This window comes from Budorcas taxicolor, chromosome 6, assembly GCF_023091745.1.
Source record: "Budorcas taxicolor isolate Tak-1 chromosome 6, Takin1.1, whole genome shotgun sequence".
Taxonomy (NCBI): Eukaryota; Metazoa; Chordata; class Mammalia; order Artiodactyla; family Bovidae; genus Budorcas; species Budorcas taxicolor.
This window is the reverse complement of record NC_068915.1, coordinates 5,096,936-5,114,289: the sequence shown is the minus strand read 5'-3', so window position 1 is coordinate 5,114,289 and position 17,354 is coordinate 5,096,936. Positions and strand designations below refer to the sequence as shown.

The window sequence follows — 17,354 nt, the reverse complement described above, 5'->3', positions numbered from 1 at the left end:
CACCTTCACTAACGATGATGGTAACCCAGTCCATGCACCACTCACTCGCCCAAACCAGGCAGTCTGACAGCAAACCCTTATCCGTGTTCCAGAGATGATCTATATGCTGCTGCTAAAGGTTATGAAAAGATGCTGATGACCACAATGGGACTAGAGAGTCAAACAGTATATTGAGGGAGTATGAATCCATTTGTGATTAAATACAAGTAGGAAAAACAACCGGAGAAGGCAATGGCACCCCACGCCAGTACTCTTGCCTGGAAAATCCCATGGACAGAGGAGCCTGGTAGGCTGCGGTCCATGGGGTCGCGAAGAGTCAGACACGACTGAGCGACTTCCCTTTCACTTTTCACTTTCATGCATTGGAGAAGGAAATGGCAACCCACTCGACTGTTCTTGCCTGGAGAACCCCAGGGACGGGGGAGCCTGGTGGGCTGCCATCTATGGGGTCACACAGAGTCTGGCACAACTGAAGTGACTTAGCAGCAGCAGCAGGAAAAACAACAAAACGCAGCACGGTTGGCAGCAAGAGCTCACATTACAGCAAGCTTACACCAGGCTAGGCACTGTACAAAGTTCTCTGCCTACACCTTAATCTGTACCTTGAAACAATGTTATAAGGTCAGTGCTTTTATTATGCCTGCTTTTCAGGTGAGGAAACAAAGATTTGAAGAGGTTAATCAATTTATAAAAGCTCATAAGAGGAGGAAATCAATAAAATGGAATTTGAAAACCTGTAATCTATCTGAAGACAGATTATTCATGGTTCACCCATACCAATGCTATGAGCCATATGGCTCACCCGTATGAGCCACGGATCCTGGCTATGAAAGTGATATGGATATGGATATGAAAGTGAACTCGCTCAGTCGTGTCTGACTCTTTGAGACCCATGGACTGTAACCTGCCAGGCTCCTCCATCCATAGGATTTTCCAGGCAACAGTACTGGAGTGGGGTGTCACTTCCTTCTCCAGGTAATCTTTCCAACCCAGGGATCGAATCAGGGTCTCTGGCATTGCAGACAGACTCTTTACTGCCTGAGCCACAAGGGAAGCTCTGGATATGAACCAGGTATGAAAAAACAAAGTATCGCTGATGGTTGATTATATGACACAGAAGTTTCTCCATATTCAGAGATCTCAGTTAGACCATAAATAACAAACTACAGACCCTCAAGCTTCCAAGATGAGATGATTTTATCCTCAACTGCTTGTTTATCAACATGATAACATCATCTAACATTATGAGTTACGGAAGGAATTAATAAAATTCTAAGGTAAGTTTAAGAGTAACACTAAGGGTTAGGAAGCATGGAAAAGAATAAGAAATAAAAATACCAGCAACATGATACACTGGAGAAAGTTTAAGCCTCAAGTTTCATTCAAGATGAATCACATATAAATTATGTAACCTTAGCTAATCATTGTATTTTGTCCAAGTATTACTTCTGTTCAGTTGCTCAGTCGTGTTCGACTCTTTGCGACCCCATGAATCGCAGCACGCCAGGCCTCCCTGTCCATCAACAACTCCGGAGTTCACCCAAACTCATGTGTATCAAGTCGGTGATGCCATCCAGCCATCTCATCCTCTGCCGTCCCCTTCTCCTGCCCCCAATCCCTCCCAGCATCAGGGTCTTTTCCAATGAGTCAACCCTTCACATGAGGTGGCCAAAGTACTGGAGTTTCACCTTCAGCATCAGTCCTTCCAATGAACACCCAGGACTGGTCTCCTTTAGGATGCACTGGTTGGATCTCCTTGCAGTCCAAGGGACTCTCAAGAGTCTTCTCCAACACCATATTTCAAAAACATCAATTCTTTGGCACTGAGCTTTCTTCACAGTCCAACTCTCACATCCACACATGACCACTGGAAAAACCATAGCCTTTACTAGATGGACCTTAGTCGGCAAAGTAATGTCTCTGCTTTTGAATATGCTGTCTAGGTTGCTCATAACTTTTCTTCCAAGGAGTAAGCGTCTTTTAATTTCATGGCTGCAATCACCATCTGCAGTGATTTTGGAGCCCCAAAATATAAAGTCTGACATTGTTTCCACTGTTTCCCCATTTATTTCCCATGAAGTGATGGGACCAAATGCCATGATCTTAGTTTTCTGAATGTTGAGCTTTAAGCAAACTTTTTCACTCTCCTCTTTCACTTTCATCAAGAGGCTCTTTAGTTCTTCTTCACTTTCTGCCATAAATGTAGTGTCATCTGCATATCTGAGGTTCTTGATATTTCTCCTGGCAATCTTGATTCCAGCTGGTGCTTCTTCCAGCCCCGCATTTCTCATGATGTACTCTGCATATAAGTTAAATAAGCAGGGTGACAATATACAGCCTTGATGTACTCCTTTTCCTATTTGGAACCAGTCTGTTGTTCCATGTCCAGTTCTAACTGTTGCTTCTTGACTTGCATATAGGTTTCTCAAGAGGCAGGTCAGGTGGTCTGGTATTCCCTTCTTTTTCAGAATTTTCCACAGTTTCTTGTGATCCACACAGTCAAAAGCTTCGGCACAGTCAATAAAGCAGAAGTAGATGTTTTTCTGGAACTCTCTTGCTTTTTCCATGATCCAGCAGATGTTGGCAATTTGATCTCTGGTTCCTCTGCCTTTCCTAAAACCAGCTTGAACATCCAGAAGTTCACGGTTCACGTATTGCTGAAGCCTGGCTTGGAGAATTTTGAGCATTACTTTACTAGCATGTGAGATGAGTGCAATTGTGTGGTAGTTTGAGCATTCTTTGGCACTGCCTTTCTTTGGGATTGGAATGAAAACTGACCTTTTCCAGTCCTGTGGCCACTGCTGAGTTTGCCAAATTTGCTGGCATATTGAGTGCAGCACTTTCACAGCATCATCTTTCAGGATTTGAAACAGCTCAACTGGAATGCCATCACTTCCACTAGCTTTGTTCGTAGTGATGCTAAGGCCCATTTGACTTCACATTCCAGGATGTCTAGTTCTAGGTGAGTGATTACACCTTCGTTATTATCTGGGTCGTGAAGATCTTTTTTGTACAGTTCTTCTGTGTATTCCTGCTCCCTCCTTCTTAATATCTTCTGCTTCTGTTAGGTCCATACCATTTCTGTCCTTTATCGAGCCCATGTTTGCATAAAATGTTTCCTTGGTATCTCTAATTTTCTTAAAGAGATCTCTAGTCTTTCCCATTCTGTTGTTTCCCTCTATTTCTTTGCATTGATCGCTGAGGAAGGCTTTCTTATCTCTCCTTGCTATTCTTTGGAACTATGCATTCAAATGGGAATATCTTTCCTTTTCTCCTTTGCTTTTCGCTTCTTTTCTTTTCACAGCTATTTGTAAGGCCTCCTCAGACAGCCATTTTGCTTTTAATTAATACTAACTGAACTAGAAAACTTCTGAAATCCCTTCCTTTTCTAAAACTAAGGACCATTACATTTTTATAATGTATATAAGTAAATGTCCTGTGCATATTTGCTGTGCATGCCCTTATTCTAATCAGCAAATTAGGAAGAATGAGTTGATTTTAAATGACAGAAACAAGGTTTGCAAAAAATGACATTTTTAGTGTTAATGAAAAAAACAGAGTTTCATTATACTTCACCCTGGCAACTGTAGTGGTTAGCCTATCCCTTCTCCAGCGTAGTTTCCCAGCCCAGGAATCAAACTGGCATCTCCTGCACTGCAGGCAGATTATTTACCAGCTGAGCCACAAGGAAAGCCTAGTATGGCGGCAATGGGACTAAAAAAGGGAGAGGCAGCAGACAGAAAAGAAAGATGGTGAACCAAGGGTACAACTGGTTATTTAAGGTAGTAAAGAAAAAAATAAAAACATGAAAGAATTAGGTTTTTAAAATGCAGTTTTTAAACTCTATTATCATTGACTATGCTAAAGCCTTTGACTGTGTGGATGACAACAAACTGTAGGAAGTTCTTAAAAAGAAGTGAATACCAGACCACCTTACCTGCCTCCTGAGAAACCTGTATGCACATCCAGCAACAGTTAGAACCAGACATGGAACAATAGACTGGTTCCAAATAGGAAAAGGAGAACATCAAGGCTGTATATTGTCACCCTGCTTATTTAACTTACATGCAGAGTATATCATGCAAAATGCCAGGCTGGATGAATCACAAACCGGAAGCCACACTGCTGGCAGAAATATCAATACCCTCAGATATGCAGATGATACCACCTTAAAGGCAGAAAGCAAAGAGGAATTAAAGAGCCTCTTGATGAGGAGGCTTTCCTCTTGTGAAAGAGGAGAGTGAAAAAGCTGGCTTAAAACTCAACCCTCAAAGAACTAAGATCATGGCAGCTGGTGCCATCACTTCATGACAAACAGATGGGGGACAATGGAAACAGTGGCTGACTTTTATTTTCTAGGGCTCCAAAATCACTGTGGACAGTGACTGCAGCCATGAAATTAAAAGACGCTTGCTCCTTGGAAGAAAAGCTATGACTAACCTAGACACTGTATTAAAAAGCAGAGACATTAATTTGCTGAAAAAGGTCCATATAGTCAAAGCTATGGTTTTTCCAATAGTCATGTACGGATATGAGATTTGGACCATAAAGAAGCCTGAGTGCCAAAGAATTGATGCTTTCTAACTGTGGTGCTGGAGAAGACTCTTCAGAGTCCCTTGGACTACAAGGAGATCAAACAAGTCAATCCTAAAGGAAATCAAGCCTGAATATTCACTGGACGGACTGATGTTGAAGCTCCAATACTTTTGGCCACCTGATGTGGGAAGCTGACTCATGAGAAAAGACCCTGATGCTGGGAAAGACTGAGGGCAGGAGAAAGGGATGACAGAGGGAGATGGCTGGATTACATCATCAACTCAATGGACATGAGTCTGAGCAAACTCTGATAGATAGTAAAAGATAGGGGTAGGATAGCATAGTAGGGATAGGATAGATAGTAAAGGATAGCACACTGGTGTGCTGCAGTCCATGGGGTCATGAAGAGTCAGATGCAACTGAGCAACAATAGCAACATTAAGAAAAAAGTACAACAGAGATATAAATACTAAGATTCTTCCCAGCACTGAAAGACTGGTAGTAATCCAACAGCTAAGTGATCACTGCCTAACAGAATGACCACAGGCATGGGTCAATAAAATAAAACCTGTTCTAAGAAAATTAACATGAAGAAAACTGCATTTAATGCTACACAAAGCAATACTGTCCCTGAATCAGATAGGAAACGATGAAAGCTACCAACTGCCAAACTGGAAAGAATTATAAACTGAAGTCATATTTCCTCTTCATAAAGCTCAGTGTTATCTAATGTTACAACAAAGAAAACTGGCTTCCCCAAATACTGATGGACAGTTTGAATACTATAAAAACAAAATGAAACTGACTCCTTCAACATAATGGGAAAATGATGAAAAGCCTACTACCTCTATAAAAATCTCGTCACATTGCAGTGCACTGAAGTGTACATCCATCTAAATGAAAGGGCCAACTATAAATAAACTCATTTCCCAGAAATAAAAGAAGTAATCTGTCCATCCATATGACATTCTGGAAAATGAAAAATTAAGGAGACAGTAAAAAGATCAGTGGTTGCCAGGGGTTGAGAATGGTCGGATGAACAGATAAGGCAAAATGAATCTTTAGGGCAGTGAAAATTCTCTGATTATAATGGTCGATCCACATTTGTCCAAACCAAAAGAATGTACAACATCAACAGTGAACAGTAATGTAAACTACAGACTTTCGGTGATTATAAGCCGTCAGTGTAGGTTCATCAATTGTAATAAATGTACCATTCTGGTTGGGAATATTGATAGTACGGGAGACTGCGCATGTGTGGACTGGGGAAAGTAGACGGGGAAATCTCTGTACCTTTCTCTATTTTGCCAAGAACCTAAAACTGCCCTAAAAATAAAGTCATTTAGAAAAATAAAAAGAATCTGGTGAAACTAAATTTAATCATCATTTTCTGTTATTGCCCACTCTAAAGATGACTCAGGAGTAAATGAACAAGTGATGGTTGCTTAAAAAAAAAATCAAAACACCATTCATTTGGTTCTAAAGCATAAACTTGCCATACCGCAGAAATAAAACAATACTTCCAGAATTCCACTTCTCAACTTTATATCCTGAAGAAGTTATTGAATTTTTGTCATTTTTGTGGTGATAATAGTTATGTAGCAGCTTACAGCTTTGTGGCAAAAAAAGAAGAGATAACACACAAAAAAACAGAATTTGAAATAAGATTATTTGAATCTTATTACTTTGACTGGATAGGTCATTTGCTTCTCTGAATCTCAGCTTCATTTAGAAAATGAGAATGAATGATCTGAGAAACCTATCACATTGGCTATGAAAGGATTAACTCAGGTAATATCTGAGAAAGCTTCCCTCCTTCAAATAAAACTTGATTAAAAAGCCAGATCTGCCTTGCCCTTCAGCTCAGAATCTAGTCAGGGAACAGATAAAGTTTAATATCATAACTGAGAAGAGACATTCATTTATACCCATCAATGGGAGCCCTCAAAATCTCCTGTGAGAAGCAACACAGTGCAAGAGACTGTAATGTATCACACAACTGTTTGTAATGATTCCAGTTCCGACAGAATTAACTCATCAAACAAAACGGATGATGGGAGGGGAGCGAAGGGAAGGACAAGTAACACACCAGGAAGAAAGTGACATTTAACTGGAGATTGGAGGGGACGGAAAGAAGCCCACTAACAGACCCTGGGATGCCAAGCGTTAACACAAGGATGCCATCTGTACAAGGAAAAGGGAAACCACCGACAGGTCTCCGATAGGGTAACAGCTTGACTGGCTATTTTCAATTCTTTACATTTTCGTTTCTAAGAATACATATGCTTTCAAATGTATTTTTAAAAACTTCTGAACAATCCACGGAATTGCAAGTTTCCTGGAATTCCTTTTTTAAAATGATTAAGCATGAAGCAGTGATATTCTGTTCCTTCAGAAGAATCTAGTTTCTCTCTGAGCAATACAACTGTAAGCAAAAAAACGCAACAACAAAAATCTGTTTATGTTGAAAGAATACAGCATTCCCTGGTGAAAGGGCCAGGCCATGAGGGAGGAGGCATGAGAAAGATGTGAGCTGTGATGCTGGATGTCCAACAGACAGATCTCAATTGCCCCTACTTGCTATCTGTGTCCGTTCCATGGTTCTCATGGAATAAAACACTTTTGCTTTTAATTACGAAAAATTTCAAACATGAAGAAAAATTAGAAAAATGGTTCAGTGAACACTATGTACCCTCACTTAGGTTTAATATTACCATATTTGCTTTCTCAATTTCATTTCTCTTTTCAACATGCATTTTTATAAGTACTTCATGCTGGCCCATTTGATAATAAGATAAAGAGATATGTAACACCTAAATAGCTAAACATGAATATTCTGATAAAAGTTTCCTGCATAATCATAACATTAATATACTTTAAATATTTTGCTTACACAAGAAAATTATAGAAAAAATATAAAATACAGAAAATCATGAAGAAAATTCAAGCTATCATATTTAAAATGCAAACAAATAACCACGGTTAACAACTTATTATTTAACCTTTAAGACCTTAACATTAATTTTATTAAACCGTAACTCCTGAGTACCATGTTTTAATATTCTTAGCTATGAAATGGGAAATAACTTCCTTTAATGTATATTATATATGAAAAGTTATCTCAAGAAAAAGCACTTGTATGATTGATTCATGAGCTGAACTAACAGTTTTTTTCTCATGGAACATCATTTTTACTCGAAACAAAATGACAACAAAACATGGTTATTCAGATTTGGGTATTTGGTGAACTTTTTCTTTTTTAAATAAAAAGTCTGTCATTTCAAAGAAGAGAAGAAAGGCAGGTAGGGAGGGAAATATGCCTTACCAAATGTAAGAATTAGAGCAGTCAAAGCAAAATTGAGAATTTTGGAAAATCTGTATGTGCTACCATGCTTGAAGGCTTCCGATTACTCAGACTTGTCTAATGAGATCAGTGATGACATTAACACGTGTGCAGGATATATGTAACTCGGTGAGCCAACACTTTCCACATGATCTGTGCATCATGTTACAGAATCATGTGAGGGTAAAAGATCATTCAAAGTACAAAACACACCAATGGATTTTAAAGTAACAGAACAGGAGAAGCCCATTGAGAAGATTTGAATTTCCACAATACAAGCCTTAAAAGAAAAAAAACAACAACTACTACTTTTTGAGTTTTACTGAAGTAATAAACAACATGCAGAATTATTTACAAAGGATAGTTAAGAACTCTAACCGCAAATCTGCATGAGGCCAGATTTTCTTTAAATTCTGCAACCAAAAGAACTTGCTGCAGCAGGATGGGCTAAGAAACAGACATGAGAACCTAGCTGTCTCCTCTTGAGCCAGATATTAAAGTTTCAGAGATGTACAACAGTGTGTCCCTCCTCACTAAATTATTTCTGACTAGGAAAATGTAGCTCCTTTCTGTAAAACTATGTTGTTTATGTTAATATGTAACGGATGTACTGTTATTCTTTTTAACAAATTAACAAATACTGTTAAATGTTCTCAAAGGAGATCAGCCCTGGGATTTCTTTGGAAGGAATGATGCTAAAGCTGAAACTCCAGTACTTTGGCCACCTCATGCGAAGAGTTGACTCACTGGAAAAGACTCTGATGCTGGGAGGGATTGGGGGCAGGGGGAGAAGGGGACGATAGAGGATGAGATGGCTGGATGGCATCACTGACTCAATGGACGTGAGTCTGAGTGAACTCAGGGAGTTGGTGATAGACAGGGAGGCCTGGTATGCTGCAGTTCATGGGATCGCGAAGAGTCGGACACGACTGAGTGACTGAACTGAACTGAACTGAACTGGTGGCTCAGTGGTAAAGAATCCGCTTGCTAATGCAGCAGACATGGGTTTGATCCCTGCATCAGGAAGATCCCCTGGAGAAGGGAATGGCAACCCACTCCAGTATTCTGCCTGGGAAAACCCAGACAGAGGAACCTGGTGGGCTATAGTCCACAGGGTTGCAAAAGGGTTGGACATGACTTAGCAACTAAACAACAACAGACAAATATAACCCACACAAACAAAAGCTTCCCAGGCCTCCAGAGATTTCTAAGATGGTAAGGAGGGTTGAGGCCAAAGTGTGAGCACCAATGATCCAGAGTGCCTTCTTCCTCAGAGCTGCATCAGCTGTCTGTCCTGACTGTCCCACCCCATTTTCACTCAGGGTCCTCCTCATCTCACTGCACAGTCCCTAACTGTACACACCTAAATGCTTCCTATAGAATAGGCTGTGACCCCATGCCCCTGTTACACTGTAGCACAAACATAAATAGCGAAATCTAATGTGAGAAAGGGCTGAATTAAATCACATGATTTCATAAGAAAAAATAATAAAAGGAGAGAAAAACTGAATTTACAGAACTCAGAATAAGGAAAGCTTTATCATCAAAGAAGCAAAATAACTAACTACACAAACTCATTTGGTCACTGAGCTAGCTTCCAAGAAGAGCAAATGGATGCATAAGATTTGGAGAACAGGACAAAGCAAATAAAACAGAAGCAAAAGCAACATCTGTACACACAAAAAAACACATCCATGCCAGGACTGTTGTGGAAACCCAGATACCAGCTCTGCAGTCACTGACAAACTGCTTGGCACCATACTGTCCCAGCCATACTGCCAAGCAGCTGTCACCAAAAACACTGGCTTCACATCAGAGTGACTCAAAGCAGCACTGCAAAATGTGAAAATGAGTCTGATTTTAAGCAGAAAAAAAAAATCTAGTTATAAGTAAATGTGCATGCTAAGTCAGTTCGTAAATAACAAGTATAAATAAACACGCAACTATTTGTGTGGACATACACAAACAAATAAGCCACCTTTATATTTTCACTTTATTTATTTAAATTTATGTGTGTCTGACTGTGCCTTAGCACTGTTGGCTGAATTCAGGTGGCCTGTTTTCTTGATCAGAAACCAATGGAACAGAATCTGTACAACATTTAAATAGCCAGATCATATATAAAATGTTATGATTAAGTATTATTTAGATTACATATAATACAGAACATAATATATGACAACAAAAACCACTACACTTATTTAATATTTTTATCGGACAGAACTCTTAGAGCTCAAAAATCTTATTAATACAACTTGTTAATTAAAATTTTAGAAGAAATTAGTCATTTAAGGTTATTCTTCTCCACTGCCCATCATACCTACAAGTGAAATAAAATGCAGGCACTTGGAATTCTCAAGGGTGCAATATTTTTGAATAATCGAGGGCTCTATGATTGAATGAATGAATGAGTCACTCAGTCGCGTCTGACTCTTTGTATAGTCCATGGAATTCTCCAGGCCAAAAGACTGGAGTGGGTTGCCATGCCCTCCTCCAGGGGATCTTCCCAACTCAGGGACGAACCCAGGTCTCCCGCATTGCAGACAGATTCTTTAGCAGCTGAGCCACTAGGGGAAGAAGAATACTGGAGTGGGTAGCCTATCCCTTTTCCAGCGGATCTTTCCCACCCAGGAATTGATCTGGGATCTCTTGCGTTTCAAGAGGATTCTTTACCAGCTGAGCTATCACTGGATTCATCTTTTCTGTGCTAAAATACACATTTTAATGCATTCCAAACAATAATCGCCGCCTTTTAGAGACACACTTGTGGGCTTCCTTGGTGGCTCAGTGGTAACAAGTCCTCCTGCCCATGCAGGAGACATGGGTTCAATCCCTGGTCCGAGAAGATCCCACCTACCACAGAGCAGCTACGTCTGTGTGCCACAACTGTGGAGCCTGTGCCAGAGCTCCTGAGACCACGAGCCCCCCAGTCAGAGCAGCCACTGCAGTGAGAAGCTCGGGCACCACAACTGGAGAGTAGCCCTCGCTCTCCATCACCAAAGAAAAGCCCACAGAGCAATGAAGACCCACACAGCCAGAAATCAATAAAGCTATTAAACAAAAATACACTTGGGACTTCCCCACTGGCCCAGTGGCTAAGACTCTGCCCTCCCAACACAGGGGTCCGGGTTCCATCCTGGGTCAGAGAACGAGATCCCACACACTGTAACTAAAGACTCTGCATGCCACAACTGAGACCCAGCACCGCCAAATAAACAAATAAAATATTAGAAAAATAAAAACATACTATACCAACAGTAATTCAATTAGACGGTAATGGCTTAGGGCATTATTATAAACTTACTACTATGATGTGAAGAAATAACACACTTTCCCCATTTCCTGCTCATCCTCCTTCCACACACAAATTATCAATATATACACAAGCACACACAGACAGACATAAAATCTGCCAAGGCAACTGCAAGTTACATTTTCAGGATGGTGGCGCAAAGCCGCAGTTCCAAGCATTACCGATTCCTAACAGAAGGCTGGTCTCCCTCTTGCCCTTCCCTGTCCCTACCGCAATCCCACATGGCCTCCAGTGCACAGAAGAGAATGGCGCCCAGTGACACCAAAGACCACACTGCCAGGCTACAGAGGGAGGCCTGGCGCTCAGCAGCGCGCTCTGCTTGCTCTCCGTCATCCACCTGCCCCTTCTGCACAACCAGGACACGGTGCTAACAGTCGCAGGCACCATTTTAAGGCCGCCTGTCCTCAACATGGCTCTCTGCCGCCCTTTCCTTTTTGCTTCTCCCTACTCTGCCTTCTGTTATATTCTTCTCCTGGACGCTGTCCTGAAAACCTCACTTTCTCTAGCTACTTCTAAGCAAGAAGACCTCTTTTTCTTCTTTAGGCCACCCATTATTCCACAGTCATCACATATAATACTTCATCTCTTCACATATTTCATTTAAAGGTATTTAAGAGGCTATTCGAAGATGACAACTACTAAGTTGACCTAGGTCTTTCAGCTTTAGCCAGATTATTATAAATTATGCTGCAAAATAAGAAATCATGCTTCACGGCTGTCCTTTTTTCTCAGTCTACGTATAATAGTCACCGTAATGATTCTTTGACCTGCCTCAGTTCAGTTCAGTTGCTCAGCCATGCCCGACTCTTTGCGACCCCATGAATCGCAGCACGCCAAGCCTCCCTGTCCAACACCATCTCCCGGAGTTCACGCAGACTCACGTCCATCGAGTTCGTGATGCCATCCAGCCATCTCATCCTCGGTTGTCCCCTTCTCCTCCTGCCCCCAATCTCTCCCAGCATCAGAGTCTTTTCCAATGAGTCAACGCTTCGCATGAGGTGGCCAAAGTACTGGAGTTTCAGCTTAAGCATCATTCCTTCCAAAGAAATCCCAGGGTTGATCTCCTTCAGAATGGACTGGTTGGATCTCCTTGAAGTCCAAGGGACTCTCAAGAGTCTTCTCCAACACCACAGTTCAAAAGCATCAATTCTTCAGCGCTCAGCCTTCTTCACAGTCCAACTCTCACATCCATACACAACCACTGGAAAAAACATAAGCCTTGACTAGATGGACCTTAGTCGGCAAAGTAATGTCTCTGGTTTTGAATATACTATCTAGGTTGGTCATAACTTTTCTTCCAAGGAGTAAGCGTCTTTTAATTTCCTGGCTGCAGTCACCATCTGCAGTGATTTTGGAGCCCCCCAAAATATAAAGTCTGACACTTTCCACTGTTTCCCCATCTATTTGCCATGAAGTGATGGGACCGGATGCCATGATCTTCGTTTTCTGAATGTTGAGCTTTAAGTCAACTTTTTCACTCTCCTCTTTCACTTTCATCAAGAGGCTTTTTAGCTCCTCTTCACTTTCTGCCATAAGGGGGGTGTCATCTGCATATCTGAGGTTATTGATATTTCTCCCAGCAATCTTGATTCCAGCTTGTGTTTCTTCCAGTCCAGCGTTTCTCATGATGTAATCTGCATAGAAGTTAAATAAGCAGGGTGACAATATACAGCCTTGATGTACTCCTTTTCCTATTTGGAACCAGTCTGTTGTTCCATGTCCAGTTCTAACTGTTGCTTCCTGACCTGCATACAGATTTCTCAAGAGGCAGGTCAGGTGCTCTGGTATTCCCATCTCTTGAAGAATTTTCCACAGTTTATTGTGGCCCACACAGCCAAAGGCTTTGGCATAGTCAATAAAGCAGAAATAGATGTTTTTCTGGAACTCTCTTGCTTTTTCCATGATCCAGCGGATGTTGGCAATTTGGTCTCTGGTTCCTCTGCCTTTCCTAAAATCAGCTTGAACATCAGGGAGTTCACGGTTCACGTATTGCTGAAGCCTGGCTTGGAGAATTTTGAGCATTACTTTACTAGCATGTGAGATGAGTGCAATTGTGCAGTAGTTTGAGCATTCTTTGGCATTGCCTTTCTTTGGGATTGGAGTGAAAACTGACCTTTTCCAGTCTTGTGGCCACTGCTGAGTTTGCCAAATTTGCTGGCATATTGAGTGCAGCATTTTCACAGCATCATCTTTCAGGATTTGAAACAGCTCAACTGGAATTCCATCACCTCCACTAGCTTCGTTCATAGTGATGCTTTCTAAGGCCCACTTGACTTCACATTCCAAGATGTCTGGCTCTAGGTTAGTGATCACATCATCATGATTATCTGGGTCATGAAGATCTTTTCTGCACAGTTCTTCTTTGTATTCTTGCCACCTCTTCTTAATATCTTCTGCTTCTGTTAGGTCGATACCATTTCTATTCTTTATCGAGCCCATCTTTGCATGAAATGTTCCCTTGGTATCTCTAATTTTCTTGAAGAGGTCTCTAGTCTTTCCCATTCTGTCGTTTTCCTCTATTTCTTTGCATTGATACCTGAAGAAGGCTTTCTTATCTCTTCTTGCTATTCTTTGGAACTCTGCATTCAGATGCTTATATCATTCCTTTTTTCCTTTGCTTTTCACCTCTCTTCTTTTCACAGCTATTTGTAAGGCCTCCTCAGACAGCCATTTTGCTTTTGTGCTTTTCTTTTCCATGGGGATGGTCTTGATCCCTGTCTCCTGTACAGTGTCACTAAGCTCATTCCATAGTTCATCAGGCACTCTATCTATCAGATCTAGGCCCTTAAATCTATTTCTCACTTCCACTGTATAATCATAAGGGATTTGATTTAGATCATACCTGAATGGTGTAGCAGTTTGACCTGCCTAAACTAACTTTTTCTCATTCACCACACAGTTACTGTGCTAAACACTAAGTTAGGTGCTGGGGACACAATGATAAAGTCAAAAACTATGGCCCTTGAATAAAAAGCTTTAGCAATGTAATCCAGTTACACAGTTTACCAAACACATTCCAGCTACTGAGGACCCCTTAAGAGTCACATATAGTTGTGACACATGGCTATCAAAATTAAGAGCATTCTTTCAAGTCTTCTCAAGTACTTCTCTACATGACAGACAAAATCCAAAGAAAATTCTTTCAAGAGTATTCAGATGTTCCTTCACTCTTCATTAGGGCACAGCCCTCTTTAAGGTGAGAAATTACACAGGAAGTCGTAAGAAATGAAGAAAGTCTTTAGGAAGCAATTCATGGCATAACAGATACTGTGGTCACATCACCCTTGTGTTCAACAAAATCCTACAGCATTCAAACCACATTCCAAGGACGTCTAACATTTTAAAAGGGCATATCTAACGCAAGTTATAGGAAGAGTTTTAAGAGGAGGCCCTCAGCCTTCTATGAAACTGCTAGTCCCTATTCCATCCATTAGCCTAGTATATAAAGTAAATCAGTTATATCACTAACAAACATTAAAAAATTTCCACTTTAGATATTTAACTTAGTTTGGGAAAGGATACTTATTCAAAATTTTTCTAGAGTAAGAACCAAGATGTTACAAAACTTTAAAAGACAGAAAACAGTCAAGATTAATTCTTAAGCTTGGAGCCACTTTGTAAAATTATAAATTCTTTATCCTAGAGGAATTGATTTCTCTGTGTCGTCTTTATTGCCAATTACAACCCACATACCTGTGTGGCTACGGATGTGAACTCTCAGTGTACCACTGCTGGCAAATTTCTGGCCACAATATGGACAGATTTTCTCCTTTTCTCCTGTATGCGTCTAAACAAAAAGAAATAAAAAGGGTTGAGGACAAATGTAAAGAATTAGGTAAAAATGATTAAGTGCTTCTGACAACAGTAAATCCTTTTTTCCCAGGATTACGTTTCTTTAAAATGATTTAATATCACAATGAGATTTTAAACAATTTATCATGGGTACTCCCACTGGTTCAAAAAAACCTCTTAGAATCATGCATTAGTGTAAATTTGAAAATAATTCTGCAGTTTACATTTTAAGCCTTTATGGAGCCCCCATCTAAAAATGATTAAGTTATTCAAAACTAGTGTATGCTAGCAAAACTACATAATCTAAGTGGGGCTACAGCTGCCCTTGACTGTGCCAAGAAACACTTCCTTAGAAGCATTTTTCACTTTCTTTGTGTGCACTTAACGCTTGAGGACAGAATTAATCTCAATAAAGTACTCTGTTACTTGCATCATATTTGTTCGACTGAATTGATTTTACTACAAAGCAAAGAAAAAGAATAAATCTGATTTCATCTTGAAAATCAGCAAGCGTTAAATGAACACTGAATCTCAAAGATCACTGTTGCCTTCAACATATCTTTTATCTGAGCATAAAACTACCACACAAGAAAAGGTGAATGAGTATCATCAAAAGCCAGTTTTGATAAAATGTGAGAGTGCAAAGAAAGGAAAAAAAAAGAGTGACCTCTCCCAAAAGAGGATGCAGATGGAATGTTTAAAACTTGTCTCACGATCTCATCAGGTGACCAGTGTTTCTACCAGTATCAAAATAGGTCATGTCAATAAATGAGGGGTCAGAGCTACTCTTCAAGTTTCATTGCTTTTTTCAAACTTAGGAGAAGGGAAAAGAAGAGAGGAGGAGGCAATCACTTCAGATACCTGTACATTCTCTCAAATCATTTGTAGATTTTTTTAATCTCAGTGACATGTTAATAACAGCATATCGTGGATCATCTGGGTTACCACCACAATTACAAAACAGAACTTCCAGGACCTGTGTCTGGAAGCATTTGCGTTTATGCAAATTATTAGAAGTATCATTATTTGAATTGCCATGAGGTTGCAAAGAGTCAGACGTGATTTAGCAACTAAACAATAACAACAAGAAAAAGTAAAAAGAACAGGAAAACTTTTTTAAAATGATGTGTCCCCAGAAGGGAAAGACAGTCTGGTTGGAATACAGAAAAAGGGGTGGAACATTTATGTCATAACTTGGTAAACCTGAAGAATCACAAACCTGGCCAAACATTCTCATCTTCCATATTAAAATGACTATTGTTGCTATTGTTGAGCTACTAAGTTGTATCCGACTCTTTGGTGACACCATGGACTGCAGCCTGCCAGACTTCTCCATCCATGAGATTTTCCAGGCAAGAATACTGGAGTGGGGCGCCATTTCCTCCTCCAGGGGATCTTCCAGACCCAGGGATCAAACCTGGGTCTCCTGCACTAGCAGGTGGGTTCCTTACCACTTAGCCACCAGGGAAGCCCCAAATTGATTGTTAATCTTAATATAATCAGTTTCATAAACTTACTGGTTGATATTTACTTTATAAATTCTCATATTTGAATTATAATCTGTATTTGGATATAAACTATCATATTTGTAATTTTAAAAGAGTTATAAATGAAATATCTTCATCAACTTCAGTGTCCTTTAGGTTTTCTCCATTGAAAAAGATTTGTATTATTCACAAGTTTGAGGAATACAGTCTAATCGACAGCCATAATAGCCAATGATACTGTCTACAACAGAGGGCTCCTTGAATCCGCATTTGGCAGGCACTTAACTTTCCATTTTCCCTACAAGTTCTTGTACAAAACAGGTCTACATTCTTTACACCTCAGCAAGAACTGTTACTCCCATGTTCCGCATTATGGTTCAGTTTAAAGAAATGGTGTAACATTTTAATGTATAACAGACCTGTGTTCTTCTTAGTCCCTGACAGAAGGGACAAAATACGGCCATTCTTTCTGATTAATGTGACACTGTTTAGAAATTTTATACAGCTATAAAATGTAGTTATTTCAACACTGGATTATTCCAAACAGGCAACTACCAAGTAATTTGTAATATCTTTATAAAATCCACAGGATCTCTCTTGCTGTCACATAAGTATTTCATTGTTCCCTTACTTATAACTCAGTTACGTGTACTTCACTGGTATAAGTTTCAAATTAAAGGACATTAAGGCAATAGTAATGAAAAGAATTAAAATGTTCCTTTGAGCTTAATTCAAAAATATGTACTATTAGGTGCAGAATTCGATTGGATGGTATTAAAAGATACTGAACGTATAACACTAAAAATCTTAAATATGGATAAGAAAGCATGAAAACAAATCTATATGAGAACAATATTTGGGTAAATACAGGAGTCGAAAATGA

General features: G+C 40.0%; 1 protein-coding gene across 1 annotated transcript in view; it reads right to left on the bottom strand.

The window, feature by feature from the left end:
• The window catches only part of PRDM5 (PR/SET domain 5), a 260,338-nt gene that overhangs the window by 93,125 nt on the left and 149,859 nt on the right, over positions 1-17,354 (bottom strand). Inside the window, exon 13 of the mRNA XM_052642308.1 lies at positions 14,886-14,979. Within this exon, the coding sequence (XP_052498268.1) occupies positions 14,886-14,979 (94 nt within the window). The remainder of the gene's footprint in view (positions 1-14,885; positions 14,980-17,354) is intronic.